Source organism: Lissotriton vulgaris, chromosome 2_1 (genome assembly GCF_964263255.1).
Source record: "Lissotriton vulgaris chromosome 2_1, aLisVul1.2, whole genome shotgun sequence".
NCBI classification, from domain to species: domain Eukaryota; kingdom Metazoa; phylum Chordata; class Amphibia; order Caudata; family Salamandridae; genus Lissotriton; species Lissotriton vulgaris.
The window spans coordinates 302427238-302449563 of NC_141687.1; the positions used below are offsets into that span (position 1 = coordinate 302427238).

At 43.8% G+C, this 22326-nt stretch overlaps 1 protein-coding gene across 3 annotated transcripts in view; it reads right to left on the reverse strand.

Annotated features, from left to right (window-relative positions):
- The window catches only part of RPH3AL (rabphilin 3A like (without C2 domains)), a 1157680-nt gene that overhangs the window by 461295 nt on the left and 674059 nt on the right, over window positions 1-22326 (reverse strand). For all 3 annotated transcript variants that reach the window (XM_086954990.1, XM_086954991.1, XM_086954992.1), the window contains one exon: window positions 190-276. In XM_086954990.1, coding sequence (XP_086811116.1) covers window positions 190-276 — 87 coding nt within the window. The remainder of the gene's footprint in view (window positions 1-189; window positions 277-22326) is intronic.

Sequence of the window (22326 nt, forward strand, 5' to 3'; positions counted from 1 at the left end):
AGGGCGTTATTCCAAATCTCAATATTATAACAAGTTAAAAATAGCTGTGGAGTAGTGGAATGTGCTTATGTAAATGTCAATGCATGATACCAAGTAAACAAATTATTTCCAAGATACCAGATTTAATCCTCTTGCATCTAGCACTAAGGCACTTTTCAGAGCTGATTATCCTTAAATAATTGTTCTTACCTCCCTTTGCTCGCTGCAAATTTTACAGAGCCACAGCGGTCGCTTCTGGCTGCCAAGGGTTTCAATTCCACATTTGGTGCATACTTTCTAAAAAGGAAGGCAGAGAACGGTAGGAAACATGTAAATAGAGTGTTGGCTTAAAATAATATATCAAATTATCATAAACTTCCAGCTTCCATTAGAGCTAAAATGTCAAAATGGAGATTTCTAAAACTGAACAGACTTTTGCGTTTCGTTAAATGGATACAGACATTTTCTGGTGGATAGCGCTGTGCCATTATTCAAGAGACTTTACAAAGGACAGGCATATTTGACAAAGCTTGAGAGATAATGACACATTCAGTAATTCATGGTGGTCAAGATAAGTGATGATTGTCATGAAATTATGGGTCACTAGAGAGACAATTTTATCATGGAAATATGTCAGTTTAGTTTGTGAATTAAATATATCTTGGTCCACTTGCCAGACAAAGATGAAAGAACTTTGATGTATTCTGTACTATTTCCCATGAGCTTCTCAAACCTTCTTTAAGCACATTGCTTTTCATCACTGCATTCAAATCTTTCTTCACCGCCTTCGTTTAGATTTAATGTATGGCTTCCCTATGTTTCGCCAATATATCAGTATCACACAAGGAAGAAAACCTGAACTAGGACACAAATAGGACAGGTAAGGTTGGCACTGTTAGATGTTCATACTGCTGCTTGTGCTCTGAGTATGAGTCTCCGGTTTTCAGATTCTACCAGGAGATACCGGAACAGTGTACGGTGGCCCTCCTTTGGGCTAAGGGTGTTTCATTTCTTTCAAGATGACGTTTGCTTACTTTTAGAGGCATTGTTTTTTTTAAATTAATTTTTTATTGAAAACACAAATCAGAGCACATTTAGCAATATAAAAGCACAAAAGCAAGAGGTGACCATGATACAAACATCGGGACAATTCAGAATCATTTCTGGTAATCAAGGACGCGATCAAAAATCAAACCACATGCAATCATACAAAACTTCCGATGACAAAGAGGACAATACACACAATAATACAATAATCATACTTCTTAGTTTGGGTCGCAATGCACGTTTCTCAACCTGTCCATAGCCATGTCCATAGTGGGAGAGCTACAGATCTCACCCCTATATGCATTCCATTTACCCCACTTCTTGTCCCATTTCTTGGGACACCCTCTGAGTTTGTAAACTGTTTTTTCAGCGACCATAGCTCTAACCATTTCTGCGATCCAACCCACCACCAGAGGATGGTCAGGAGGACCCCACTTCATCGCTATTGAACGTTTTATAAGGAGACAGCCGAGGGCCAGCCATTGATGTTCTATCTCTGTCAGATCCGTTGCCCCCCCAGACATTGAGGAGCCCTCCCCTAAGTGTCATTGGGACCTGCTTCCCCAGCGCCTCCACCATTTTCTGGGTTGCCCTGGTCCACAGGAGTTGAATTATGGGGCATTCCCACAAGGTGTGATAGAAAGTACCAGTTAAGCCGCAGCTCCGCAGACATAAGTCGTTTGGGCGTTTACCAAGTTTAGCCAGTAGGGGACTGGACATGTGTGTCCTGTGAAGGATTTTGAGTTGTATCAGGCGGAAACAGTGATTAATTGCCGATTCCCTTGGGGACATCAGCGCCGTCTCCCAGTCTTCCCCTTCTAAGTGTTCCACATCCCACTCCCATTTGTCGCGCAGGGTCTGGAAAGAGTCAGGTAGATTGTTACAAAGCTTGCGGTAAGTGCAGGAGATAGCCTTCGTCAGAAGGTGTTCGGAGAGTAACCTGTCTTCGACGGGTGAGGCCTCTGGGAGGGAAGGGAGGTCGGGTACAGTCGTGAGGATGGCATGTTTGATCTGGAGGTATCGAAAGGCCTACCCTTGGGCAAGTGCATGTTTCTTCTGGAGATCAGAGAAGGATAGGAGCGTTCCCTTGTGTAGCAAGTCTCCCAAGGTGGATATGCCTATGGTGTCCCATTTGTCGAAACCCAGTTGGAAACACAGGGAGCCAAGGGCCTGAAAGGACCAGAAGGGCGTGGCTTTGGTAAACCTGTCGGACCATCCCAGACTTTTTGTAACTTGGTGCCATATGGCCGTCGTCTGGCGCATCGGACCTACATAGCGTTTACGCACGGGTTTACTGTATAGTGCCCCCAAGTAACCTTCACGTCCCGTATGGTATCGCTCCAAATGGAATGCTGGGTTTGTGGGTGATCCGTGGATCCAAGAATTGGTGGCCACCAACTGGGATGCCCAGAAGTACAGGTGCATGTCGGGCAGGGCAATTCCACTGTCATACCATCCCTTGGTCAGTTTACGGAGAGCGATGCGAGGAGCCCTTCCGTCCCACAATAGCAATCGCATGTCTCCTTCCAGCGCGGTAAAAAAGGAATCCACATAGGAAAGGGGCAGTTTTGGAAAGCGTATAAAAAGCGCAGGAGGGCTAGCATTTTAAATAGGGCGGCTCTACTGAGAAGGGACAGCGGCAGTGACCTCCAGTGAGAGACATCATCATGCAGTCGTTGCAGTGGACCTTTTAGGTTATGGTCGTAGAATAGTTTTGGGTCTGGAGTAATGAAGATCCCAAGGTATTTGAAACCATCGGGTGCCAGGGGAATAGGGTAACCTCGGGGCAGAGCGGGTGGGGGGCCATGCAATAGGTATAGGACCGACTTATTTGTCACTATTATTCCATTGGTCTCTTCCCTCCTCAACGAAAAAGAAGGGCGATTAAAAAGTAAGGCAGATAAGAAGTACTGCATGGCTGCCAGGTGAGTCATTTTAAACCACCCCAGCTTTTTTAGCCAACAGCACTTAGGACTCTGCAACTTGTAATTTCACTGCTGTGATTCCACAGATGGCCCTGTGTGTCTCAGCATGCAAGTTGCTATTGGATAAATAAATCCGATTTATTGGATAAATAAAGCAGGACAGGTTAAAGATGACCCATATTGCACAGAAGGAAAATAAGAGCGACCTAATAACCTCTTGTGAGCTTGGTTATCAGTATATAATGAGATATTTACATTAATAGGTGTGTACTGAAAATGATGTAAAGGTTATTCATGTGTCAAAGTATAAAGACATGTCAACTTAATCAATAGAACAATGAATGTTAACATACAACTCGATAGGACAGTAGGTGTTTAACTACAAGAGCATTTAATCAATGAGTTATATGGTTCTATCAAAATATGAATGAATCAAGATCGGGTACATTAACTAGCAAAGATCATATACTTGTAATGTGATGTAATGTAAGTCAGTTTTTATAAAGCGCGGCTATCACTCCAAGGAGCATCTTGGAGCATATAGGAGGAAACCATATAAGTAGATCCAAAGTTGCCTTCTACAAATGTATGAGAATCCACTCCTGTTGTAGAAATAAATAATCCATAAAATGTAACACGTCGTGGATTACATTTTCTTGATTGTTAAAATTGGAAGGTATAGCAATAGGAGAAGAGAAGGAAAAATATTTTTGAACTCAATTAAGTTTAGGTCTGGCTCAGCGGACCCTTGGTGGGTGGAAACATAGTTGTCAGAGAATCATGAGACACAGATGTGTTTGATAGACAAACCACCAATTTCTACCACCAATTTCTATACTTATCTACTTATTTTTGATGTGTCCCATGTGTAGAACATTTCACATATGCTAGGCTAGGACTGCACCGGTTCTTCAGGTGCCACTTCAGGAGCAGTTGCTGGAGAACTCTAAGCCACCAACTCCGGTCTATCGGGATAGTATTGCTACTATCAGGCTCATGGTCATAAGTTTTCAATACGAGTCCACAGTGAACGTAGAAGTCACAAACCCTGGGAAATCAATATCTGTGGTCGCTGGCCTGCAACACTCCCAGAGGACCTTGAAGGAACCAGCCTTCATGGTTTCTCAGGAAATAGCTGCTCCTGTGTCCTGCATGTATTTGTTATGGTCAGTTCGTACTAGTTCAAGGCTACTGTGACTGTGGCGGGACAGACTATCTGGTGCAGAACCCTCCCAGCTGTAAAGTACTCCAAGTTCTGAGCACTCACCTTGCATGAAGAGGCCTGCACCTGAAGGCACCACCTTCGCTCAGCCTTTCTGACATTTGGCAGCACAGTTGGGTACCAGCTGTGTTTAAGGATTTCATTTCTGCCTTGCAAATCTTAGAGCGACACTCTGGATGGTCACACATAATTTTTTGTTACATGGCCATGTATGATGGGCATCTGGCACAAAGATGAGAAATTACAGCTCCCCAGGACTTCATGTAACCTGATGAACAAAACTGGTTTGTGACTATAAAGGCAAATTATGATAGTGCAGGGCAGTAGATCACATGAGAAACAAAGGCCCATGTTTTATGTTAGGGTGTAAAAGCATCTAAGGGAAATCCCCAGTGAAAATACCACCAGCATGCTGGCCCGAGTGCCCGTATCATGTCTTGGACGAATGTCTCCTCAGAAAGAACATACTTTGTGGTATCGGTATACAATTGTTTCAAGGTAATAAAATGCTGAAACTCCAAAGGGGCAAAGGTCATGAAGGGAGTGGTCACCGAACCAGCCTGGCCTTTAGCATTTTACATGAAAACAGTGCAAAACAAGCACATTTTAGAATTAGATAACCGGGGCCCAGGCACTGAAGATGGTACCCTGGGATGGTTGCCCACCCATCGGAAAGTACTCTGGATGAACAACATTCTCCAACGCTTTGACAGATGGACGGAGCAGTGAGAAGGGAAAGAAAGGGTTATAAGACACAAGGGTGGGCTTGGGAGCATGGGCTTGGCCTTCCCAGATGAACAGGCGCATCACTATGGCCCCCTTCACAAAACGGTCGAAAGGGATCCTATGGGCTGAAGGTAAGATGGAGTGGAAACCTCTAAAGGCACAAGGTAGTGCCAGGAATGTTCATGCTGCAAAGCCCAATATTAGGTGTAAAGTTCCTACAAATGAACAGGTTGTGCAATCGCTTTTGCAGACACTGAGTGCTATCTTACAAAACGACATGTAGATTGTGCTAAAAAGCTCATGGCAACCGTATGACCGACAGGTCACAATCATTTATTTGGGTCCCAATATGAAAAGCGATAGGGGCACACATCAGTGTGGTTTCCTAAGAGGTGACCTATTAAAAGTGGCGTCGTAATTATTTACAGTGGGAATTTAGTCAAAGTTGTTCATAGCTGAGAGCAAGTTTACTGACATTGAATTATGTGGCTAAAGCAATGGCTAGCACTCCCAACAGGCAAAAAGCCATTCGAATATCTACTGCTAGGTTTAATCGAGGTTAAAAAAGTAAGCCAGGACGATGGTTTTAATATTCAGCAGCAGCAGAAAGTGATGATCTCCTGTGATTCATGCGTAGCTCCAGGCCACAACACCCCACCTTGCTGCTGCCTTCAATCTGTCGCAGTCTATGTGTTAATTGCTCGCACTTGCTAATCTGCAGATAATTTGAATGCAGCATTCCCTCCTGATGCTGCTGAAACTGAAGCCGACATACAGACCCAGGTTATTTTGGATAATGAGGATGCATAGCTCCAATTAATTTTCCACGCTCTTTATTTTACTTATAACATAAAAAAAAATCCCGCAATGTCTGCTGAACAATCGGAAAGAGCAGAACCAAATACCTCACCAAAGGTTCAGGTTAACTACGGATCTGCAGAGAAATATTTTGTTATTGAGTTGGACAACGAGGCAGATTCGAACTGTCCTACAGGCCAATAAAGAAGCGCCCGATGGGCTTGGTTTGACAGATCATTATGTGGGCGTTTTTGTTTTTAATTAGCAGTGTGTGGGTCTTACAAGTTCAAAACTGGTCTGATTTTCAAATGCAGAGAACTTTTTTAGCCATCTTGTTCGCTAATGGGGGCTACTTTTATTTTGGTGCACAGTCCTTTTTTTGTTCCACTCCGACCCGGAGGTATATGTCATAATCGTGGAGTGCGTCCGCATACAACCTATCACAAGAGTGGGATATTTCATAATATATAGGTCTGCCGATGAAATAAAAGGTCAGTCTGAACTCGCTCATGCTCCTTGTGAATGTGGAGGTAGGAAGCTGGATGAGATAGCTTTTAGAGGTGGGTGAAGAATTCTGCACTGCCGGTAGAGTTCGCAGACCTTTGCCCACTCCGTGCAGAGTTTTGAAAAACTCTGCAACACGGTGCAGATTTTTTTCTCTTGCGCAGCTCGCCAACATCATGTTGGCGAGTGAGAAAAATTGTGCGCTAGACCACCTCCCAGTGAGATTTCTGAACACGGGCGGTCGCTACCACTGGCGTTGAGAAAGCTGCCACTCACGTTGAGGAAGCTGTCGCCTGAGTAGAAAATATACTCAAGCAGTAGAAAGGAGCAGCGCTCTCTGGCGCAGCAATTCATGCTGATTTTACAGCATGGGATTAACTCCTGGCACTAAAAATCAGCGCAACATACCGGATACCGCAGCTCCCGGAACTCCGCAAAGCGCGGTTGGGTTTTTTCAGCCCGCTGCTTAGCTCCAAGCAGCACAACTTCACAAACTCTGCCCAGGTCTAAAAGCTTTGCATAGAAAATAGAGACAGAAAGCGTTGAACAACAAACAACTGAAGATGAAAGATGATGGTCGGCCTGAAAATCAGCAGTTCATAGAAAACGGGTAAGATGGGGGCAGTATCAAACAGAGATTAAGTTTAGAAACTATACCCCTGAAACAGAGGCAAGAGCCAAAGGCAAATCCAGCTTCAGTGGAAGGGAAAATGAATAAACCAGCTTGATGCAGCAAAACCAGAACCAGTTATTGAGGAAGTGGACTTGGCCGACCTCGTCCCATGGAAGTAAGACTGGGATTTGAAGCAAGATGTGGCAAAGAAACTGGAAAAACTAGAGAAGAGGACACAAAGGGCCAGTGCAGAATTATTAAAAGACGACCCGGCAACAGCAAAGCAGGACGATGGAGATTCTGACTAAAGGGGTTAAAAGGCATAACTAGTTACCCGAGTCCTTGTTGGATCTGTCACATGATTATAAAGTGCTACACCAGCCAATTTCTATCCGCAGCCTGCCATGTCTTGGATACGGTGAATTCTGGTGTCCTGACTACGAACAACCTTTCCTAAAGTGGACCATATGGCCTATTTTCTTCAAACCTCTGATATTTTCAAAAGCTATTTTTACTACAATAGACTGTACCTTCAAAGACTACAGATTGTTTGTAACTTTAGAATGCTAGACATTTGCAAGGTTGAAGAGATGCAGATATTTCATTCTAGAGCATGAATCCCCAATGCATCTGTGTTTAAGATATTGATTGTGTTCTCGAAATACAATGCAAAATTGCATTGGGGTTCATAACGCTGCTACCCCAAAGCATCCTGGTACTGCAAGAGAGGAAAACAAGAAATATTTCCCTGTGGGAGATGGGGAGGAAGAAACCCAACATAGCAGCATCTCAAGAAGGTTATTGGGTCTGAAGAAGATACAGTAACAACATCCGGCTGACTAGACCTTAGTCTTGTTCATCTTTTAAGAGGCATCTGCCTGTTGAGGGTCCATTGATTCCTCTTTTTCTATTCCTTCTCTCTTAGTACGGATTTCATAAAGTCCCCTCATTTTGAGCTTTCCTACCCCCTTGGTACTTTGATTCCTGAAAGTGATTTGCCACTGTATTATATGGCAAGAAATTACTTTGATAGCAAAGATGCCTGAAGTACAGGTCTTTTGTACTGTTGAAATCCCATATTTTGTCACCTCAATTCAATTCAATAAACTTTATTCGGAAACATGTAAATCATGTCCATAAAAGTACATACATACAAAAAACATACTAAAAATGTTCATGACAATCGCAATCACTAAGAAAGAAAATACAGTAGAGTACATATAATAAATCAAATAAGACACTTAAAAAAGATTTAGAATAGGTAAAATGTTGTATAAAAAACATTAAAAAATCATGCTTTTCCTATAACTGATAGCCCTGAGTAAATAACTAGCTGTATAAAAACAGATGTCAGGATGATGCATGTTAAAAAGTAATTTCATTGCCGCTTTGACAGTTCTGGCTCCGAATTTAATAAATAAAGGTTTTAAAAAGAATTTACGACATTCGCTATACAAGTTGCAAGTAAGTAGAAAGTGCTCTGTGCTTTGTTCTGAAATATTGTCACACCGACATGGACCTGTGGGGCGTGTTTTAATCTCAGGGAATGCAACCAATAGATGGGCCGTACCCATCCTCAACCTGGTAAGAACAAACCTATGATGCCATTTAGTTACCTGAGTGAGGTATGGATGTAGGCCCACAAATTCATTCAAATGGTTATAACGTGCACAGGTAGAAAGCTTCAGATCATCCGTGGCCCGTCTTTCTGCACAATGATTTAAGAAAATTAATTTCAGACTCTTTTTAGAGAGATCCGAAGCAGAACAATGATCTGATGCAACGTCAAACCCAAACACATTAGAAAAGGATTCAATAATGTATTTAATCCAAGGGATTCTGAGAAAATAGTCAAGACGAAGGCAATCCTCAATGATGGTCCTATTAAATGCAACTTCGTCTTTAATCCAAATAGAACGCCACAACATCAAAGGTCTCAATAATAATAAATCATTTAGGTGACATAGTCCTAATTCTTTATGAACCAGACTATTAGCAGTAGAAGTCGGGAGACACAATAATTTTTTCAGAAATGTATTCTCTTCTACCTGCAAAGATTCTGCCCTGGATACTCCCCATACCCCTGCTCCGTAGAGGGCAGCAGATAGACACCTGGCTTCGAAAATCTTAAGCATAGCTTTAGGTCTTCTATTACCTAATTTACTTGCAAAGGCGAATATTCCATTTGCACTCCTGGCCATTTTATCACGCACCACCTTATGCTCGGTGTCCCAGCGGCCGTTTTTAGAAAAGTTGACCCCTAGGTAACAAAAGTTTTCCACGCACTGCACCTCTTGACCATCGATGAGATACCTATAGGGCTTTTTAGTTTTGACTTTACTAGCTCCACACTCCATCACATAGGTCTTGCTCTTATTAATGATCAGCTTTCTCTTTTCGATAAAGGCCACAAATTTATCTATCAGAAGCTGTAGGCCCCGAGGGGTCCTGGAGAGCAACACAGCGTCGTCCGCATAGAGTAACACGGGGATGGAACTTGTGTTTACTCTAGGGGCGTCCGCTGGTACCTCCTTTAGGATCGAATCAATTTCATTAATAAACAGAGTGAAAAGCAAAGGGGCCAAAACACACCCTTGTCTAATACCTCTCCTGACCCTAAATTTATCTGTGCATTCGCCCGAAGGCCCATAACGGACGCACGAGCTAAGCCTCTCGTATAGACGGGCCAAAAAGTATATAATTTCCCTAGGTGCTCCCATTTCTAGCAATATAGTCCATAATATGGCGTGGTCCACCAGGTCAAAAGCGCTGCTCAGGTCAGCGAAACATAGGTAGAGCGAACCATTTTTAGCTCGGGTGTATTTCCCTATCAGGAGCTCCAGGTTTAAGCATTGTTCAATGCAGCCTCTACCTTTCCTGAACCCGTATTGACAGTCTGTCATTATCTGATTAGACTCAGCCCACTCTTCTAATCGGACGAGGAGTACACGGCTCATAATTTTGACAGACGAATCCAGCAATGAGATTGGCCGGTAGTTTTTAACATTTCCTCGGTCCCCTTTCTTATGAATCGGGACTATTATGGATTCGGACCAGGTGCACGGGAAAGTATAGCGCACAGCAGCATTAAAAACTTTGACCAATACTGGTCCCCAAATCTCAGGTGCAAATTTGTACATGTCGACTGGGACACCGTCGGGTCCCTGGGCCTTACCGCCCTTACTAGCCCTAATACAACTTAGGACCTCCTGCAAGGTGATGTCTAAATCAAGTACTGGCCAAGAGCAACTTGTCGGCAACGTTACCGTATTAGAGTTAAAAATACCGGAGAAGTGCTGTACCCACGACTCCTTACCCACGTTTGAGGTTAACACGGGAAGTTTATCGTCTTTTAAAAAGGGGCTATTTACTACTGCCCAAAAAAGGGTACAGTTGTTCGATGCAGCCGCCAGATCCAGCCGCTCCCAAGCTTCCTCGCGTAATTCATTTTTCCTTTGCTTAAGAGCCAGGTTATAATCGGATCTAAGCTTGGCTACGACTGTTTTGTCTCTAGGTTTATTGGATAGTGCGTTTTTCAGTAACTTCAATGCCACAGTGCAGGCATTGTTAAACCATCCCCTTGCTTTGTTATTAAAATTTCCAGTCAGCCTAGAAAACTTACCACTAATAAAAACATTGATTTTCGTAAAATGAAAAGTGCAGGCCTCCAGGTTTGGTTTCTCATCGATAATTGATGTAATATCGTTTAAGCAGTGTGAGATAATGCAGTTAGAAGTTACTTCTGCTCTAACTCCAACCCACCTTATCCTGAATCCGTTCGGCCTATGTACCTCAATGTTTATAATAGGGCTGCTTTCTGGAATTGTACAAACTTTCCAAAACCTAGTTTCAATAACAAGACAGTTATGGTCACTAACCAAGTAATCAACAACCTTGACATCAGAACTAAAATGGGCTAATTCGGAAGACATGCAAATAAAATCAATTACAGTGTTTGCCCCTCTCCCCACAAAAGTTGGCAAACTATCACCCTTCCCATCCTGTTCAATCTCTAGGATTTCCATATCGTAATCTAGTAGGAAGGAGTTCAGAGTATCTCCATAAGTATTATGTTGGAAATGCGTAGCTGGCTCTCCAACACGATTCAGAATGCCACACAACTTGTGGTTAGAGAGAGGACAAACAGAAATATTAAAATCTCCAACATATATGAACTCAAAAACTGCATTGGAAACTTTCATCAGTTGTTTGATTGCGGTGTCTAATTCTAAAATAACCTTATATCTACTGGCATCAAAAACATTATTATACATATTGATCAACAAAATGTTTTTGTGTGCCTCATCAACTAGCCACAACAATTGGGAGTTATTACCCACAGTGATGTGCTCCTTCACCCTTGTTCGCATTTTCACTGAGGTCAGGATTAACAAACCACCTTTAGCCCTACCTGAGGTAGTAGCCGTTGCTGGTAACTCGTAAGCTACAAAGCCATCAAGGCCCTTAAAATTTAGGCACCAGGTCTCTTGAAAGCATATGATATCAAATGTTCTAATAAGTTCTAACCACCCCAATACTTCTAATTTAGAGGCTAGTCCTGCAATATTCCAGCTGGCAATAAGGCGGGATGTTGTTGGCCCCGCTAAGGTATTGCAGGGTAGACCCACATGCTTAGGCTGTATACTAATAGTATTAGCAGTTATATTTGGGGACTGATGCAAATCAGATCCAACACCCCCTTCAGCAAGCTCATGTCTGACCTCTTGTCAATCGCAATTATTAAGACCAGACAGAGCATCATACCTATTATGTAGTAGCGTGCTTGGTACTAGGGGGAGTGCCCAGCGATTACGCATATTCAAGTGAATATCCCACCCTAATGCTGGTGTTTTCGGTAGAGTTACGTTTTGTTGTTCCCCATAGAAGAACTTTAATGTTAGGGGTACCACCGTACCTCTTCTACGCTGGGGTGGGAGAATATGTGTTAGGACATTAGGAAGTACGTCAGGGTGGGCAAACGTTACCACCACACAATCCCCTTTAAATCTTTTGGGGCGATTCCCTATCCAGGGAACACGTTTGGCTGATTTGATATCATGCGCCAGTTGCTGTATCCCACCAGGCGCTAACCTCATGTTACCAGAGAGCCAGTGAAGGGCCTTACTACACAATGAGCTAGATGACTCGGTGACACCGTCATCCGGCAGAGGTACATTCGCTAACACCAGTACGACAGGTGAGGCTTCCTCGATAAACTGCAGGGGGTCTGTTCCATGGACTTGTGCTTGGGGTGCATTTCCTATCAATGGACACTCTACTGTAGTTGCAGTATTATGGTTAACTATCGGGGCAGGCATATGCACTACGTTAGTCGTCACACCAGATGGCCCTTCCCCAGCTTGATTAGCCCTTGCAGTAGTATCTATTGTTGATAATAGAGTATTAAGACTACCTATTTCCTCAGTTAACTTTGTTTGCACACCCCCAAGTCGTTTTACTTCTGCCTGTAATTTATCTATTTTGGAGATCAGAGCTTTTACAATTTCGAAAAGTTTACCCTCAACAACCTCAAGCAGTTTAGTAAACATATCATCATCTCCTCTATTTCTTGTAATCCCTTCCCCTACAGCCTTTTGTGGAGCTCTAGAGGGGCCAGGGGATAATATTCTTTTTCTTTTTACTCTTGGCCTTTGTCCGCCCTGTTTCCGTTGGTTCTTCACACAGGCGCGCACCGGCCGTGGTGTATGCTCAGTTAATGGTAGCTCGTCCTCCACAGGACCAGATACAGTTTCTGGGTCTGAGTCGGTAACGTTGTCAGAGTCTACCTCCAGAGTAACGGGAGATGCTAGCATAATCAGTGGCTGGCTGTCAGTCTCAATCCTAGATGATACGTTTGGCGAGACCCTATTTTCCACCAGCACGAAGGGGCTATCCTCTGCTGACTGAGGCAAAGTAGGGCTTAACCTACGCAAGTCTGGTGACTGGCTTAACCCAAGTGATTCCCTCCTTTGTTCGTTTATTTTCTTCACCGTTTGCACAACATAATTATCCATGGTGTTAGTGGGCAGAGCAACAGGTTTCTTTTTTGTCGCCATATCGATGTCACACAGTTCGCAAACAAAGCAGCAGCAAGGTCTTACTTGTAGGCGCGTCTCTGGTGGTCCAGGGGGTTGGGCCCTGCCCCTGCCTCCTCGTGCCGATGAGGGCCGTAGAGGGCCCGCCCTTTGCCCGGGCTTCGCCCCGGGCGCTCCCGCGCGCGACTCGCGGGGCGAGAGGCACTCCGCTGTTAAATCGCGCCTCCGGGCGCAGGTGATGACGCTCCAGGTGCGCCGCTTGCCTCCGGGGCACCTGGGAAGTGTAGTCCCGCTAGTGGGAGAGCCTCGCTATCCCGGCCGTTGCCCTCACGGCGCTGAAATGGTGGAAATGGCGCCACAAACTGCCGTTTTCCGCTCGGCGTGTGTCTCTGTTAGAAGGTGAGCCCCCACTGAGCGCTCGGCGCTCCGCTGTTAAATCGCGCCTCCGGGCGCAGGTGATGACGCTCCAGGTGCGCCGCTTGCCTCCGGGGCACCTGGGAAGTGTAGTCCCGCTAGTGGGAGAGCCTCGCTATCCCGGCCGTTGCCCTCACGGCGCTGAAATGGTGGAAATGGCGCCACAAACTGCCGTTTTCCGCTCGGCGTGTGTCTCTGTTAGAAGGTGAGCCCCCACTGAGCGCTCGGCGCTCCGCTGTTAAATCGCGCCTCCGGGCGCAGGTGATGACGCTCCAGGTGCGCCGCTTGCCTCCGGGGCACCTGGGAAGTGTAGTCCCGCTAGTGGGAGAGCCTCGCTATCCCGGCCGTTGCCCTCACGGCGCTGAAATGGTGGAAATGGCGCCACAAACTGCCGTTTTCCGCTCGGCGTGTGTCTCTGTTAGAAGGTGAGCCCCCACTGAGCGCTCGGCGCTCCGCTGTTAAATCGCGCCTCCGGGCGCAGGTGATGACGCTCCAGGTGCGCCGCTTGCCTCCGGGGCACCTGGGAAGTGTAGTCCCGCTAGTGGGAGAGCCTCGCTATCCCGGCCGTTGCCCTCACGGCGCTGAAATGGTGGAAATGGCGCCACAAACTGCCGTTTTCCGCTCGGCGTGTGTCTCTGTTAGAAGGTGAGCCCCCACTGAGCGCTCGGCGCTCCGCTGTTAAATCGCGCCTCCGGGCGCAGGTGATGACGCTCCAGGTGCGCCGCTTGCCTCCGGGGCACCTGGGAAGTGTAGTCCCGCTAGTGGGAGAGCCTCGCTATCCCGGCCGTTGCCCTCACGGCGCTGAAATGGTGGAAATGGCGCCACAAACTGCCGTTTTCCGCTCGGCGTGTGTCTCTGTTAGAAGGTGAGCCCCCACTGAGCGCTCGGCGCTCCGCTGTTAAATCGCGCCTCCGGGCGCAGGTGATGACGCTCCAGGTGCGCCGCTTGCCTCCGGGGCACCTGGGAAGTGTAGTCCCGCTAGTGGGAGAGCCTCGCTATCCCGGCCGTTGCCCTCATGGCGCTGAAATGGTGGAAATGGCGCCACAAACTGCCGTTTTCCGCTCGGCGTGTGTCTCTGTTAGAAGGTGAGCCCCCTACTTCTGATTGTTGTTCTTTTTTGTTTTTAAATCAAATGAAATGTTCATTTATGGCGAATAGTCTCATGGGGGACTTTGTTGTCCACACAAACATCGATTAAGACTATATATTACTAGGAACAGCCTAAAACACGGGCAGCCTGTGAAGGACACCACTAGAGGTTTGTTAAATAGTAATGCCTTTAATTTGCCTTTTCTTTACTGCAGGTACCAGGTGAAAGGAAAAAGTTGTACCAGGTGAAAGACGAAGTTTGGGCATGGGATTGCTGGGCAGAAACATCAATGGAGGCATGTCAAGCATCAGCAGAGATCACAAGCTTCTGGTCCCGGCTGATCAGGGCCACTCTCATTTACCAGACACAATGAAGCCGGACCTTCACTGATGATATATTTACAGAGCACACTGTGGTTGAGGTGTTCATCTTCAGTAATGATGAATTTGTGATTACCATGGCTGTGTTCAGAGAGATTCAGTACAATTATTATGTTTGCATCCCATCTCCAGGTATATGCCCAGCTACACGTTCACAGAGAAGAGATACGAGCAGCCTCTGAAAATAAGGGACAACACAGGTCCCACAAAGGCCACGCTGCATCCCCACACTCTTCCAACCAAGCACAACAATGAAATAAAAGGTTAAGCATCCTGCGTCTTGCTCCTTTAGGCTGCGCCCCACATCAAGGCACAGTGACATATTACTAGAGAAGGTCTCAACTTTGGTCATCAAACATTACACTGAAAAACGTCTACAAACGCCACACTACAAACTCACACCTTTCAGACCAACCTCAAATTAAAGAGCAGCATGCTATCTGTCTACAAAGGGATTCATCAACTCCTCAGGGGTAGGAAACACTATAAACAACAACTACAATACAATATAAGTGGCCATGGATGCAAATGAAAACTGATTTTAATGTTTAATTAATTAGTTTCCCTCCCTCTTCTTCTCAAACAGGAAGCTTCCTAAGGTTATACACCCTGGGCCCCAGGCACCCACAGAACTACTTCTATCCTGTCAGTTGCCATGGTAAGACTTAATTTAGTAACTTGTTAGTGACTGTGAGCACACTGCAGTCAAATAAATGAAAATGGTATTGCCTTCGAATAAGAAGAAATGCAAGCAATAGTTAAGCAAGGTTAAATGACTTAAAGATCTTCATTCTGGTTGCCAACTAAAGAGTGACTTTGTGCGACGCGCACACAGTTTTAATGTACTGGACAGACTTTCTGAAATACAACCACCTTTCAATGCCCAGCACCAATTTAGGGTCTCACCCGCTAGCTGGGCAGGCGTCTCCATCAGCCAGAGTGGTGTGGTGGTAAACTCAAACGCACAACAATATGATGGGAGAAATGCTTTCAAATAGTCTAAACTCTGGCAATCGCTCGGTTTAGCATTCCACCTCATAGTATTTCACCCATTGTACCACTCTAGACACAGGCCCGCCTTATGCAATTCAGTACAGACCCTGCTCCTCATGGGGACAGCCCATCCTCAATGACTGCCATGCAAGACACCATCCAGAAGAGACCACAAGCAACCCCAGACATGTTTCAGCCTATTCAGGTCTCGTTAGACAGATGAAGCTTAGATCTTGTGGCACAGCAAGCAAACGGCCCACTCCTGGACATACTCCTGACAATTTAGGGTGTTACATCAAACACACCAAAAGGATGATGGGAGGAATGCTTGCAAATAGGCTTTATCAGTGAGATGTAGCTTGGATGCTGGCCTGCTCTGATTTTAGGTAAAAGGGAATTTATAGAGCGCACGTTCACCATGAGGTCTCTTGGCGCTAAGGCAGAGGAACCAACAAAAGCAGCAAGATTAGCCATAAGCTTGTCTGAACAGCCACGTTTTTAAACGTTTCCTAAAACCCACACAATTGGATGATGATCTAAAGTCAGGGGGAAGGGAATTCCAGATTTGAGGAGCCATTACAGAAAATCCGACTCCTCCAAGCTTCTTCTTTTTACTTCTTGGAACAAGATGTGGAGCAGGGTCAGTATTTCCCATTCCTTGTTTAACTCCGAGGACAGTAAAAGGACAGTAAGCAGCAAACAGACTGTGCACTGCAAGAAAGAGAAGCACACCAGACAAAAAATTAAAGAGAGCCAGCATGTGATGCAAGCAATCCCGATTTTAACCTGAAAAAAGAAGAAAAAGATTCAGAATCAAAAGCTCATTTAAAGGAAAAAAAGTAACTGGATTGATAAAGAAGATATATGTCTCAGAAACTGTGTTTTTTTCTGGGGAATGGGACTTAGGCAGGCAGCAGTAATTCTGGACAAGTAATAGTTTGCCAGGCTCTAAAAGAGGTTCTGCTGATGATTCCAGTTGAAGAATGCATACAGGCTGAAACACCAGATGTGCGCATAAAATCTGCTGATAGATTTGTTAGGTAGAAATAAAAATGTAAGGGGACATAGTGACCAATATTAAAGCAGTATTACGGCCACTGTTATCTGATGCTTACAAAATCATTCTTGCATGGGATGGTTGGCCTCCAACACGTCTTGTGAGTCTTGTGAGTAAGCCTCAAGTTCAGGCTCAATATTCATTAAATATCCATTAAAGTCAGAAGCAAAAGTAAGGTAAAAGGGCCAGCCTAGATCAACTACAGTACGGGGTGTAATGGTGCCTTGATATTCAACTATGAACATTCCCCTTTCCCGGTGATGAAACCAGGTAATTCATACATAGTTTTAGATTATAGAAAGGTAAGCACTCACAATACTGGCCTGATGGGAAATTTAGTAAGGAAAATATCAAAAACTACATTACATATCTCAAAAGATTCTTTAGTGAAAATAGGTCTTGGGTCTAACCGCTTTCACATTCGGTGGAATTCAGTGTGCCTTTATATTAGATTGCCTTAGGGGAATAAGGATTGCCATAGGCTTTTAGCAACTAAAAATCATACATTGATAACATCCACTTATGCTCCAACTACAATATTTAGAATCGCATAAATATTTAATAAAATACTAGTGACATTTGTTCATATCGTTTATCATCGATTGAACCAGGAGCATCATCAAAAAAATTTGGTCCAACACTAACATAGAAAACAGCTGTATGCAATTGAAGTATTAAAAAAGTTATTGCCTCGACGGACAGTTTTGGTGGCTCCTTAACTTTTAGCCCCCCTTTTTCAGGACCAATAACTGAATTTAAAGCATTGATATTCTCCAAGATTTTATATCCTATATATTGAAGGTGCCTTGCTTTTAATGTCCTTCACCCAGAATAGTTCGAACAGTCTGTTTCTTTCCCAATGAGATAAGAAACTATTATTTAAGACTTTGTTATTTGAAAGCACTCAAATTTCATGATGGTACACCAACTATGGCAAGTGTACTGTTCCCTTCCTGCCCTGAGCAATACCGCCGCAACAATAATACAGATTTTAACGTCAATTAATTGCTCCTTAAAGCAACATCTTCAATTACCTCTCTGTTTGGCGCGGTTCACACATTTTGTTATTTTTTCTAATTTACGAACTGACTGGGGTCTTGCAGGCTGCCAATATGGTACCCCATGTTTCTTGTTAAAATCAGGGTGCAGCAGGAACACAAACCATTGTTCTTGTTTTTGAAAAGAGGATAAAAGGCCATGTATGTGTATGTACAAGTTTCTGTCTAAAGCTACAGGTCAATTAGCAAACAGACCAGATCCTATGACTGTAAATGCGTATAGTGTAGAGAAGGTGTGTCAAAGATGGCTGTCATAATGTAATTTGAATTTTGTGAAAAACATGTCAAGAATAAGTGAAGATATGGATTTACGTGATTTTCTTTTGGGACCACAACCCGTGAAGTATAAAAGGTTGACAGCTACCATGATTTGTGCTGCTATAAAAGAAGTACTGACATATTCTGAGAGAGAAACTGCAGAACGAATTAGGGAGACTGTCCAGTTAATAATATAAACTCCTTTCAAAGTTATTAACAATGGCTTTCAAACTCATTCTAAATGTCTCTATACAATCCCAACTATCCCTTCTCTGCTTTAAATCTTTGAGGAAAACTTGAGTTTTTTATAATATGGGCAAGCTCAAATGTGTGCACTGACATAGTTAAGTTGGGCGCTTTGTAAATGTAAATGTACAGGAATTTATATAGCGCAAATCACCGAGCGGTTTCTAAGCGCTTGCTTAGGGAACCCGTCCTGGTATTCCCCTGTGAGATAACCCTGGCAGGGTATCCGCAAGGTGAAAGCCAGGCATCCCACCGCAAAGGGTCGTTGTGGAGATTAAGCAAGCTATTGCCCAGAGTCCCAGAGTGTGAACCTGTGAATCGAGTAGGCACCGGAGCGAGAATTGTCGAGTCCATGGACATTTTAGGACATTTTAGGACTCAAGACCCCGCCGAGCCAGGAATTGAACCCTGGTCCCGGGCTGACCTCTGCTTCCAGGTCTGCCTCCTCTAACCAGTGAGCCACACTTCTCCACTTTAAACACTCAATGCACATACGGTGCCTGGGTCTTTGATGAACAATTCAGCTGTCTTTCTTCCTTACAATCTTACTGCTAGACAGATAATCGCTCATAAAAGAGGCATTTTATACTATTTTCTCATTTGAGCAAATAGAGAGGACACCTTTTTCTGTTGCTAAAGATCAACAATTTATGTGGTGGCTGCATGGAATAATTTCCTTGCTTATCACGGATTTTCATTTCTGCAACTGTCAGAAACATACATCTCTTGTATGGTATGTAAATATGCAATACGTTTCCCTTTTGAACAGTGCTGCCAGACAAAAGGCAAATCTGCTTTCATTAGCGAATTTTCATTTAATATTCTTTCTTTGTCATCATTCACTATTCATGACACTTGCCACTCTTCAAAGTCCTGCTTTGTTTGCAAACTCCTTATGACTCCTGCTTCTTTAATTCCTTATCACACACCATCGACAAATGGAAGCTATGTATCTTGAAAAAATGAATCCTTTTGTTGGTCAGGTCAGGGCTTTGTGTATTTATTAACTGTTCAAAAAATAGTAAAATGGTGTGGAATCACATTTTACCCACTCTTTTGAAATAGATTCATAGCCGAATTTGGACATGATAAATGTGTTTCTGGATACATTAAATAAGGTTATAGCAGTTCTAGCTCAGGTAGAGGTTCTATTAAGGTCTGCAGTCGTCTTCAGCAACTCAATTTCCAACACAGTTTCCTGACTTATTGCACACTGAGACCCATATCTCTAACACATCTGGCATTACCCATGTTTTAAAACTATTAGATCTGCCTTATTGACGGGCTTCAAATCTAGTTTTGGATTGATTCCTCTTCTTTTTTGGATCTTTGCTTTCAAATCTATTTGGTGGCATATCACCACTCTCCTCATGGTGGGGTGCACAAGTTTGATATTTTTCTTGCTAAAGAAATAACATTAAAATGAATGGCACTGCACCCTATCCAACTGAAAATCAATGCCACAAAACTATTGCATTCTATCTATCTTGCTAAGCTAAGCGTACAGTGGATTTTGGGTTTTCGTAAACTGCAACCTACTCAAGTGAGAAATGTGCTTCAATGCTTGCACTGTTTTCAAACTGCAAATTTTAAAATTTACTTAGCACAACAAGCTGTACTTTCTGTTGATTGCTGGGTATAAACCCAACCAATCAGAGAGCATGCGGTTCAATTGGCCATTGTCAAAGCTGCTATGTATGAATCTTCACCTGTGCTGACTTGTCAACATTGATAGGACTGACAATCTCTCCATTTTCGATACAGTCAGTGTGTCTTCACAAAGTGCTTCAGCAGCTGAACCTGCACCTTTAACTACACATATTTAATGCCGTACTCCTCTACGATTTTAACATTTTCTCTGCTTTAATCGCAACTTGGTTTTATCACTATCAACAGTTGGCGAGTATCAATGCACATAGTTCCAACATGTAGAACTGTCCTGAGAGAAGTAAGACTTGTTAAACACCATCATCTCCCTATCTGTGGATTCTCTTTCTGGTTCTACAAATTTAAAAGTCCCATCTGTTTTCAGAAAGATAAAAGCTCAATTAAACAAGATGAAGAGGACCAGACGCTGCTGCTGTTTGTATGTATAGCTATCTTAATCCAGCTTTTTGATTTCCCTCACTTCTGGATTTAGGTTTGCTTTTGATGGCACACAGTCAAATGGGGCACACAGCATTTTGCCTATATTTTGTATTTACAAGTGTGAATATACATATACATATATTTGTTGAAACCTTTGCTCTATCATTCTAGTTCTTGCTCAGGACCCTGTAACATTTTGTCCTCATAAGGTATCCACAGCAAATTTGCGTACTTTTTTTCCAACATCCTGAGGATTCTAAAGATACCCAGGGTCTGTGGATTCCCCTGGAGAGGACTAAAATATTTGCCAATTTTTTTGGGGGGATGGGGGGCGGGGGTGGGGGGGGGGGGTGGGGAGTGCTGCAGAAGAAACAATTCGTTTTTCCCTGCAAATGGAATCAAAGAAGGGTTTGTGGTGCTAAAATTACCATCTTCCCAGCTTTCAAGAACAGGCAGAATTATGTCAGAAAACAACATTTTCTACACAGTTTTGGCCTTTTAGTTGGACATAGCCTATTTTTTGTGTTTTCAACCTCCTTGCAGTTAGTGGTAGAAATGGGTGTGAAACCAATAATGGATCCAGGACAGTTATACATTTCTGAAAAGTAGACACAATTCTAAATTCAGCTAGAAGTCATTTGTGAAGATTCGTTTAGATTTTCCTTTAGAAAGTAACAGTTGAAATGAAAAACTATTGAAATTGAGTAGAATAAAACAGCCATTTGTACCTACGTTTTGACCTGTAACATCTTCTAAGCATGGGAGATTTTTGAAAACAATATACCGTTATGTCTGTTGGACCCTTCTGGTTATAGTCAAGTCAAGTCAAGTCAAAGAATTTGTAGTGTAGTTCCTAGTTTCCCACTAGGCCCTGCGCATTGGAATAACATAAACAGTAGTATCGACGTGGAACTGCGGATATTCCAGGCCTCCACTGACTATGCTAAACTTAATTGGGTTGTGTTACCAACTAGCTCAGAGGTCACTGGAAACTTTCTTCTCTGCATAGGAAGTGATCAGCTTCCTTGGCACAGACAAGAAGGGATTCAGTTTTCCAACAATCGTGCAACATGACAACTTTGCTCCTCAGATCAAGAGTCGATCTCTAGGGTCGTGTGAAATAATAGACATAAATTTCACTCAGTCAGTCTAGTGCAGTTTACTTTCACAGTATGTAGAGAATAGAGAGACGGGCGTGTATCAATAAAGGGTTAACATTTATTGAACAGTCTTTCTTCTCGTACAAGAGAAATATATTGCCACAATTGCAATAATTGTTATTATAAAAAGTACGTACAGTAAGATAAGTATTGCGAAATAGAACTGTAAAAGCATTGATATGGTTTCTTAGCCATACAATGGTTTAAAAGTAATAAAACATATATACAGTCATATATACATTAGGCTAACATACTCAACTGGTGCTTCTAACTAAGCCTACCCCAGTGTGCCTGACCTAAGCCTAACACGTGAAAGGGGAGCAAGTAAGTAGCTTTAAGTTAAGTTGGTTTTGCCAAGGTTTGTTTCAAGAATTCTTGTCTAAGGGTTTAGTCAACACCATACCTCTGAATAGAATGATGGAGGATTGGTATCTCCTTCAGGGGTCTCTCTCGATATCCCAGTCACCTGCGAGGGTAAACCGGAAGCGCCGGGACTGGATTTCTCTGCACGAGAAAGGCAGCGGCTCTCTTCAGCGCGTCGAGGAAGGAGGGGGGACAGCGTCCGCGGGCAGCTGGAATCGGCTGGATGTCTTCGCAGAGGACGGCTGTTCAGCTCCTTAAGCGTACTGCACCATAGTTCGCGCTGTAGCGGCGATAATGGTAATCAGCAGCTTCACCACCACAGGATAGCAGGCTGCAGCGACAGAGTGCTAGTTTTTACCAACACAGGGTC